General features: G+C 40.8%; 1 protein-coding gene across 1 annotated transcript; it reads right to left on the bottom strand.

Annotated features, from left to right (window-relative positions):
• Positions 1-5,556: 5,556 nt before the first annotated feature.
• On the bottom strand, positions 5,557-10,386 carry ggctb (gamma-glutamylcyclotransferase b). The gene is made up of 4 exons (XM_084556673.1): positions 10,170-10,386; positions 8,211-8,356; positions 7,979-8,111; positions 5,557-6,289 (listed from the first exon to the last, which is right to left on the bottom strand). The coding sequence occupies exons 1-4, from the start codon at positions 10,278-10,280 to the stop codon at positions 6,125-6,127; spliced, it is 555 nt and encodes a 184-aa protein (XP_084412799.1). The 5' UTR covers positions 10,281-10,386; the 3' UTR covers positions 5,557-6,124.
• Between the last annotated feature and the right edge of the window lie 506 nt (positions 10,387-10,892).

Raw genomic sequence — 10,892 nt, 5'->3', positions numbered from 1 at the left:
CATATCTTGACAAGAGGAGCTGCTAAGTGAATGTTGAGCGAAGCAGAAAAACAGGTTAAGTGTACTTAATCTTCTTTATTTTAGTTGTTGCTTTAAGCTTTGCAGCTAGCGTTAAACCACCCACTGACAAATGTTAATGTCAAAGGTCCGAAAGCAAATGTTCTGCAATCTCACAACTACAATAAATTATTTGGAAGGCTGAGGAGAAATAGCAGGTGATGTTAACAAAGAATTTAAACAAACAAAATGCTGCCATGGGGAAACAGTACAGTGTATAGTACTTTATTTTTACAGTATTAGTACTTTATCTTTGTACGTGACCTGAATATTCCCTCCACATATGCTTTAAGCTCAAAACCAACAACTATCTCTGGAAATAACGTCCAGGTTGTTTGTGATTCTCCAAAGACGTGGAGTGTTTTTAATCGATGCGCCTCTCCTCTAAAGACGACAGTTAATAACTTCCAGGCAGGTCTCCATAGTTCATATATGGTGCTGCAGCTGGTTGTGCAACGGCCCACGTGTGGTTTCGTGCTGTGCCCCACTTAACTGTTGTTGAGTCCACCCCACATGAGGGCTGTGTGACTCCGCAGGACGCCGGACTCTTGTTTTACGAAGGGATGAAAGAACCTGAATGAACAAGCACAATATGCGTTACAGTTATAGCCCGTGAACAACACCGTTCTTAATTTAACACACACATACGAGAAGGGAACCACGGTTCAGGGGATTCAAGACTGCCTAACCCTAAAAGAATTCACGTATTCTGGAAAGCGGTAATTGCTCTTGATAGACCCTTTATGTAGTATGAAGACGGCTCCTGCTGTTTGATTCCACTCGGTGCAAACATATCTTGACAGTCAAACATTGTCTATTATGACTGGGCGGAGGAGGAAATTCCATTACAGCTCTGTGTTGTGTAATGTGCCATAGACCTTCATGTCATTTGTAAGTTTATAAACAGTATATGATTTACCGTCATTATATTCACTTCCCCAAAGCTCTTTTTTTTTTTTTATGGCGCATCAATAAACAGGAGTTGTTTGGTGTCCAGATAGACGGGCCTATCTCTATGTCATTAGCGAGAGTTGTGTCAGTAGCATGTGTTGTGTTGTTGCAGATAAGCGATGTAAATGAATAATAATCCTTGAAAATGAGATAATTAAATTAATTATATACTATGAAGCTTATAAATCCTGTGTGTGTTGTTTTGCCTAATTGCAGAACTTACTCACTATTGTATTAATTGGATAATAAGGTGGAACATGTAATCTAAACCCAGTTCCATGTACTGTATACCTTGGATATTGAAGGCCTCAGAAAAAAAATAACTTGTTGCTGGTAGTACAAGTGTAGTCATCGTTAAGTTTTTAAATACTTTTCTTTGAAAACGCTCATTTCACGCTCCGTCCGGTGTTCACATCCACCAAAGTGTGAGATTAATTAATGGTCGTTTTGCCACACAATCTACAAAAGGTCTCAAAATCCAGACAGTTTGGGACGTGGCCAGAACGTAAATGTAACATTATGACCACCTTCCTAATATTGTGTAGACTTGTGCCTCCAAAACAGTTGTGACTCATCAGAGAACGGACACGGGTCTTCTGAGGGCGTCCTGGCAACAAAATGTCATTAGTGGGGAGCCCTTTGGGTCCTATAGGTTGAGGGGAGGGTCCTCTGTGGATCCCCCCATACATACTTGATCAGTTTGGGATCTATCTATCTATATTTTCCAACATGATGAAGAGGATCAAGGAGCGTTGTAAACACATCTACAACAAGGTTAAGGAAAAGACCCAGTCAGGAGGTATGGGCTGTCTTCTAGGCTACGTCATGTACTGTAGGTAGTTAATCATGTAGCCTTTCTGGTCCTGGTATCATGCATTTGACAGGGAAGGGTCAACATTAGAGTATTGCCCTTAAGTACATATGGTTTGTACAGCATGAATATGGTCATTTAGGGTGAAACTCAAGGAAGTTAATACACCGTGTTTCCGATTGACCCCTCTTATCTATGCTTAGGTTTATGGTTAACACACATGGCTTAATTATAACCTTATTTGACTGCACTGTAGGTTGTAGTCTGGGTGGTAGGAAGCTGACGATCCATTGCTTAGCTTTCTGCGCCGCCGGAGGTCATGTGTTTCTGTGAATCTGCAGCTGCAGCTGCATGGCAGAGAAGAATCTGTTTTGCCTGTACCCCACAGACAGGACAGGCTTTCTACCCTAGAGCCAGACCTCCATCTCAGATTGTGTGTTTATTTGGAATTTGGTCTCAACTCTGGGTGGTTGAGACGCCTAGAAAAACTTTGTGTAGAAAGACCATTTCTGGTCATCTGGGAGATGACCGGACATGTTTTGTCAACAGTTGTGGAAAGACTTGACTCTTGGGGAGCCTTATACTGTGTCCCGTATACATACAACAGCTTTTCAATGGATTATCAGAAACTCAAAATGCTGCTTTCATCTCCTGAAATGTGTTATTGTCAAAGTATTTCATTCCAAGGGCTCATCTGTTTGCTACCAGTCACGTACAGGAACACTGTATGACTCTGAATTTGTTTTATTTGCGTTAAACTGTTATTTCGTTTGCATTTTTACATAGTACGCATTAAATTTCACCTCCTTCTTGACTGCAGCAGCAGAAATGCAATCCTTCTTTACTTTCCTGATCTATCTGATGACTCTTAAAAAAAAAAGAAAAAAAAAGACCTGGCTGGGATTGAAAAGCTCACCTAAAAAGACATACCTCAGATAAATCACGCATAGCCCCAAAACTACCCTATATGTCCCTATGCACAACCCTGGTCTCTATGGATAGGTAAGACTTCAAAGAACTGTATAACTGTAGTTTATAGAAATACATCAAAGCATACATATTCTACAAAGTTTATAGTAAAAAAATTGAAAATAGTACCAGGTTGTTTGTACCCAAAGTGCGTCAAATTGAGTTTTTACCCCTTGAAAGATAGTATGTCTACAAAACACTTGTGATTCCCATTACAGGAGGCAATGTGCACAGAATACATCAAATTCTACCATTGTGCACATTATAGAATCCATAAAAATACTGACATTTCTTCCATATCGCTATTGTGCGTGAGTGTAACTCTCCAAGGAAACTAGTCACCAAGGCATGTTACATATATTTGCAAAGGTCCTGTTGCTGTAATGTGTTTGTAGTACCACCGTTAGCCCACTAGATGGAGGCTCAGGACCACGAACAGGAATCAGATTCTGTCAGGCGAGTCACCACATGGTGCATAGTTGATGGATAACAAATGGAAATAAAACAATATCAACTGCATTTGCTGTCAGTTGTGTTTGGATTTAAAGACATATTGAAACACAAGAAGAAATTCTGACATGCTAACATGCTATTTTCTCTGTTAGCTTCGTATCAACGGAAAGAGTAGCTTCTCTAGTTTCAATTGACACCCAGTGGAGAAGAGTGGCTTTCGTGTGACATTATATTTTGACAATCCCCTGAATTTATGTTTTTTTTTTGTAAAAAAAACAAACAAACAAACATGCAAATTAGTAATTGTTTTTATAGGTTTAAAGTCCGTTCATTTAGAGATTAGCAAAAACACACCACACGTTCTATTGTATGACCGACTTAGTGACACTACTGCTCGGTTTGTTGGGTGGATGGGGTAAAGCCTGTGGCCTTTATAAACTTGAAAATCAGTTTTTAGTTTCCACAACTAGTCGAGGCCGTCCAGCACTGTAGACACGTCTTAATTCAATTCCCTGGTTTAAATATATATTTTTTTCCATTATTATTATTGATGCATGTCATTCTTTTACCATCTGGTGCTGATGGGATTTTTTTTTAAATTTCCACAACTGTTCTGTTTTTGCACATACAGCATTAATTGGGATAGTAATCTAGGTAGCATAGCATTAAGAAATAGGCGACAACATCTCGGCTAGGAGTCTTTAATCTCAGAAGTTCTTGAGAGGAGAACACACAGTGATTTAAGTCACCTTTAACAAACCAAGGAGGCCAATTGCATCTAGACATCAATTGCTATTTTCAAACCTCGTAACTAAAAAAGAAAATGCTTCAAAGACACTACATTGCGTAATTGTCACTGTAACGCTCATATTGTATACACGGTGTGTTCTCGTCACAGTCGATTAGCATTTGTTGTAACACAACACTGCCCCCAACAGCCGTGTGTAATCATTCACAGTATTTATTGCAGGACAAGCTTCAAATTACGGTTGCCACCCATTGATTAAAAAAAAAAAAATCCGGTAAAACCACAAGAGGCATAAAACGTTGACTTGAATGACATAACAAATGACCTATTAAAAAGCCTTTGCCCTGCAATTGTAAAAACATAGAATAAATCAGAAAGAAATTGTCCAAGAGCAACAGGGATGGATATTTCTTTAAAATCCCAAGTCAACTAGCTGTGTGTGAAGAGTCATCATGGTATATCCTAAACTAACCTTGCCAGTCATTTAGAGGAGAAGAAGATATTGTGGTTGAGAGGTTGCTATATTTTCTTGTACACCTATGAGGAGTTGTTTTACTTGAAGCTGGTTGTAATATACTTTTCTTCATGTGCTTATTTCTCAAACAACTTCTGCCTCTGGGGCTTTAATGTAAAAAACACAACTACAACAAAACGAGACCTTTCTTTTTACTCTTTATTGAAAGTCAAAGACATCTCAGTGGAGTGACGGTGTGCAAACACAAGAAGAAAATAAAGAATTTAGCTTAATGTTATTACCTCTAAGGTTTGTTTTAATACTGAATAAGTTATCCAGGGTATTTGTAAACCAGCTCGGTGTGAGCTTGTCCGTTCAGTCAAGCCATTCACAGGCAGGTTGTTTTGCACAGAATAACTCATGACATCGACAAACGAGGCATTCAGTCTGAACAAAAAGGGTTTTATAAGAGTCTTTAGTCCATTCTTTCACAGTTTTTCCCCAAAGGTATTTGACAAACAAGATTTGTTGCTACGCACGGCACAACGTACAATCAGTGGGATTGTACTTTTTCCACAGTGTTTTCAAGGTTGAAAAGGTTTTGCATGTTTTTTAATAGTCATATGTAGGCTCTTCAAGATCTATTATGACAACATGGCACCATTTTCCTACTGTAATCGCCCATTCTAAAGGCTGTATTTTTTAACCCATATATCCCTCTAACACTTGGGACGCTTGAGAAGGATGGAGTCTAAATGATCAGGGGATAAGGAACTGCTGAGTCCCCTGGAGAGATCTAAACAGCTAGTGTCTGAGGGAGATTCACAGGTTTCACCCTGGGGTGAGTCTACTACATACCCACTGAGAATCCTTTAGAAGAGGGGTGTCAAACATACCGAACCCACCAAAGGGTCTAACCTGGCCTGCAGCATGAATTTGCAAAGATTTTAACTGTTTTTCCTAATTTGTCCACTATTTCAGTCAGAGTACCAGACAGAGCACAATAGCCAGATCTAAAGAGCAGAAATTGCACCTATTTTTCTTAAGAAATTTCAGGTTGTTCATAAAATGTTTTGTAAAATTACAGCTTATTAAATGTACATTAATGAATGAATAATGTACTTGTAGTATATTGACACCCCTGCTCTAGAAGATCTGGTGACGTGCCATCTTTTTTTTATCTTACCCTGTCGCCCGATGTTTGCTCTGTGTCAGGTTGTCTCCATCGGTCGAGGTTTGGTTGTGTTGTCCTGTCCCGGCGGTTTCTCCTGATAAGACGTAAAGAGTGTGATGTGGGTGCGATGAGAGACATCCCCATGCTGTGTGTTCTCAACTTTTCTCAGAACTCCTACAGAAACCGCTGGGAAAGGCCTCTAGGTGATGGATGCAACCAGTCATGAAAGCAAAACTGTTTTGTTTAACACTTTTCACCTCGCTACATAAGTGCTTTTCATAGTTTTGATGTCTTCAACATTGTTCAACAAAGTAGAAAAGAGTAAAAATAGTAAACCAACTTTCAAAATGCATCTAATATTCTCATCTGTATGAACTCAACACTGACCCCAGTCCCATCAGTGCTGAATTCGTTAGCCACGGTACAAAGCATCAAGCTACGGTGAAGCTGTTAAGCAGAATAAGAGTTCCCTAGTAAAAAGTAGACACGGATTCCTCCTGATGATTGTCAGGCATCTGAACGGTGACTGGGCCTCTCTTTGGCTCGTCTTCTGGCTCGCTCCAGTTCAGCCATCACGGGTAGAGGACCCTCGTACATGTTGGTCTCAATTGCTCGCAGCTTCTCCTGGTAGTCCACTGGCAAGCCGTTCTGCTCCGCTCCCATCACGATCACCTGCAGTCGTTAGAAATAATATATCGTCCGGTTTGAAAGCAGTAAAATCCCCACGTTCCCATATGTTCATACATTCTGGCACCCCACCACGGTGTGTCAGGATACAAACATCACAGTAGATGTGAGGACACCCAGCGGCCCGCACACAGACAGGAACTAGCATCAAAGAGGGAACAATAAAGGTGACACACTAAAGCAGACAAAGGTGTTACCACAAAGGCATGTTGTATATTTGAAGCTGTCACGTGTGCAAAAGAACAATCTGGCATTCTTGCTCACAAGCTGTCAGACGTGTAAAACATAGCATGGTACAGTGTGTTGTTGACCTGTTAATCACATAGTCAGGTGACGGAGTGGAGGGGGTGGGGGCAGATACCTTTTCCAGATGCCTCACATTTAGTAATAATCCACTCGACCAGAGTTATGATCATAATCCTTTTAAAATAGTGATGTTAGGTACATAATTATTCAATTTCCGCCCATCATGGGGAAATTATGGATTAGTTATGATTGTTTCACGTTTTAATGACATAAAATATAGTATACAATCCACAGTCTACGCCAAACTACCCCTAACGTAGTTTGTAAGAGAATAACATTGACCATCTTGTGACAATTCAGTGTTCTGCTGTGAAACTTTTGGACCTGGCATTCATTCATGTGGATGTTACTTAGACATGTAGCACCCACCTAGACCAGACCAGACACCCCCACCTCATAGCAATGACACTCCTTGATGACAGCAGACATTTCTCTGTATGTAAATAAACACCCGCATCATCTGGGATCTCTACCGATGCTCCAGAACCAAGAACAGCGCTGTTTTGTGTGTGCGCGTTATGACTTTGGCAAAAAGTTATTATTTATTTATCTCCACCCTGACGCTACTTAAACCTGCACAAAACTCAGATTATATAACTCTAGCTCTGGAAGTTTCTGTTCACACCGTAATCCCTGGTAATAAAGGTAAATAAAGACATCGGCTCCTTATACGTCAACGTGATCACATCAAGAATTAACCACATGCTGATATGTTATTTAATGACAGAACCACACACAGTTTACTCATATTAGATGCTTCATTCATTCATTCATTCATCTTCTGTAACCGCTTGTCCTCTGGAGGGTCACGGGGGGGCTGGAGCCTATCCCAGCTGTCATTGGGCGAGAGGCAGGGTACACCCTGGACAGGTGTCCAGTCTATCACAGGGCTAACACAGAGAGACAGACAACCATTCACACTCACACCTACGGCCAATTGAGAATCACCAATGAACCTAACGAGCATGTCTTTGGACGGTGGGAGGAAGCTGGAGTACCTGGAGAGAACCCACGCAGACACAGGGAGAACATGCAAACTCCACAGACAGAAAGGACGACGGATTCGAACCCAGAACCTTCTTGCTAACCACCACATCACTCTGCCGCCACTATATTAAATCACTTGCGATCACATTGCCCAAATCGGATCTTAATGCGAGGTTGGAACAGGCCCTTAGATACTTTTACTTTCCAAAAGGTGTGGCTCGGGTATTGGTTTTGATTTGTTCACGATAAATATTGTAAAAACACATCCACCAACCCTTTTAAATACATAGAAACCATGACCTTCTGTAAGTTGAAGAAACGTTTTCAGACCTTAGAAGGAATGAGTGCTCACAAACGTGGATGCAGTTAGAGGAGTCCTACCTTTAGGTACTGTGGTGACGGTGGGGCATACACACAGCTGTTCATAATATAGGTGCGACAGTTGAGCTCTTGGCCTTTCGTCTTCACCGATAGTTCCACAGGCCTGTACGCACCTAATGTCACGTTCTCTTGGCTGAGTGTTGACACAAACATAAAAAAAACACAAGGTGAATGTAAGTTTAACAGGAAAACAGCAGAGGACGATGTAGAAACTGATGACAGAAATCTTTACCTGTCTAAAGACTCCAGGTCGGACACGTTCATCCTCCACACCACCCCCCACACCTCGTCTCCTGGGCTGTGTTCTATGGTGGCCACACCACCGTGCCACCGGTCACTGGCAAGGCCTTTATGGTTCCCAAAAACCAATCTGTAATCCTGAAAATGAGTAAAGTAGGAGTGTAATCAAGCATGTGTAGTTTTTATAGACACTTTTACGTCAGGACTACGCCATAGCAGTTAGCTGGAGGCAAAACAACCGAGAACTGGAGGTAAATACGAGGGGTAAGGTTAATAACTCCAAACTAAAATTTTATCATATACCAGCTGCCACTCTGACTGGGTCGGTGAAACCTGTGCTTAAATGCTATAAAGAAAGGGCCGCACCAAAGCAATCATCAAAAGTTTTTCTTAAATTATAGTCTTTTGTAAGTTTGGTTTCTTCTCTAAATATTGGCCATGCACAGCTCTTTACAAATTGGCGCATAAGATAAGCTAACTTCTAGCTGTACGTCTGCGTTAAGAAAATATTTGATTGATAAATACAAGATACTATCTCAGCCATGCAAGTGCAGTTTCCAGTCAAGACGTAGCTGTTGGTTCTCTTCACAATAACTGATGCACGTTTGTCTTCTGGCCTTGTCGTTCGCTAGGCAGGACTATGGCTCGCACAGCACAAAACTCATGTGTTAATCTTTGTAAGTTGAGTCTTGTACATGACCATTCAGGACACAGTTATAGGCTTTATTCATATGCCCTCAGTTTCTCTTTATTATACACGCTTGCTTTCTCTATCAAGTATGTGTGAGTATGTCCTGACATCTATATTCTTGACTTGAATAAATATGCTGAGAACAGACAGGTCATGTGCTACATAGTGTGAGCTGCAGATATGTACAGCCTGTATAAAAACATGCAGCAAGTCAGCACCATCAATAGCATTTTATAGTACTTCACAGCGTGTTATGAGATAGGATAGAGTAGCCATGTGAAAAATAAAATGCAGTATTCCTCTGAAGCCTTCTCTGTGTACTGCAACTTAAGATCTAATGACTTTGACAAATTGTTGATGAGCTACCGTAGGGTGTTTGGAGAACTTAGGCTTGGATAAACTTAATTGATCCACAAGGGAAATTCCTTGGTCACAGTAGCTTAGTTGCACATAAAAAACACTCTTAAGAATCACAAGTAAATTAAAGATTAATAAAAATAAGTAAAATAAAATCGAGGAAAATAAAATAAAAATAGTATAAGCAAAAATGTACAAATGTACAAAGTTGTTAACTGAGGATTTGGACCGTTCCTCTGCTAGCGTCCTTTTCAGACGCATTGTTTACATTTGCACTTTAGTCACTTTACTTATACAGTCTGTTTACATTCTCCATGGATATTTTGGACAGTCATAACATTTATGGCAAGGTAACTTGTATATACTTTGTATTTTGTATCCTGTTCTGTTTGTGTCTCTATTGCACCTTAAAATGCCTGTACTTGCATGTTAAGCTGCTCACCTGTGCCTTAAATTGCCCCCCGGGGACAAATAAAGTTTTCTGAATCTGAATCTGAATCTGAATTGCAGTGGTACTTTTGTTGTATTTCAGGACTGACATGTCACCGTAGTATGGGCTTCATCTTTAGTGAAGTATTTCCACACACTTGATGACACTTGATTATTTGCTGCAATGACCCACTGGGCTTCTCGTCTTCTAGGAGGCGTCCATGTTGTTATTGTCACGTGATCAGTGACTAGTCACATGATAGTTAAAGCGTCATCATGGCACAGCAGTGAAGTCGACTAGTTGGTACAAACCCAAACGTTAAAAAAAACTTGCTTTACTTCCACCATTGTCAAAAACAAGCCTACACAAACCATTAAGAGTTAGCTATCGTGGATTTTTCTGCCTCCAGCTAAGCCCCGCCCACCTAAAAACATCATCAGGTTTATTAAACAGAATAGGGGTCCACACTTTACCTTGAGCCTGGCAACACAGTGCATGATCGCAGATGGATTCTTGAGCTGGAGCCGCTCCTTCAACAGGTTACTTCCATACGCAAAGTACAGGAAGGTGTGGTTATTCTGCATGTTGTCATCGGTTTCCCTCGAAAGGAGGATGAGGACGAGGAATATTTGTGCGAGGAAGCGTGCGAGCTGTAAAAGTACGGCAATGATGGCACAGGAAGAAAGCTGAGCTGAGGCAGACGGAGTTGTTGGAGGAGCGGTGAGTGGAGGTGAGAGAGCATGAGTAGCGGAGTGACAGAAATGAAGTTCAGGCCTTCCAGCACTCGCACACCATTCTAATGCTAATCCCCTGTACTGCCCCTAAACCCTATTCACACTCACAATACATAGCCTCCTGTGCTGGGCCAAAGGACACACACACACACACACACACATCATTCATTCATTGACAGAATGAACCCTCTAGTCCCTTTCACTCACCTAAAACATCACAACTAAGAGTCTAAACTGAACTTGAACCTAATTCTAAGTCTTAACCCTCAAACACCTCTTTGACCTCCAAAAAAACAAAAACCCACAAGTAAAATACACATCGATTCAACAGTGTTTAAACATGTTGTGTGACAAAAAAAACTATTATCACAGACACAGCCACAACATTAAGACCACTGACAGGAGAAGTAAATAACATTTACCATCTTGTGACAATACAATGTTCTGCTGGGAAACTTTTAG

Source organism: Chelon labrosus (genome assembly GCF_963514085.1).
Source record: "Chelon labrosus genome assembly, chromosome: 12".
Taxonomy (NCBI): domain Eukaryota; kingdom Metazoa; phylum Chordata; class Actinopteri; order Mugiliformes; family Mugilidae; genus Chelon; species Chelon labrosus.
This window is presented reverse-complemented; position numbering and strand designations above follow the sequence as displayed.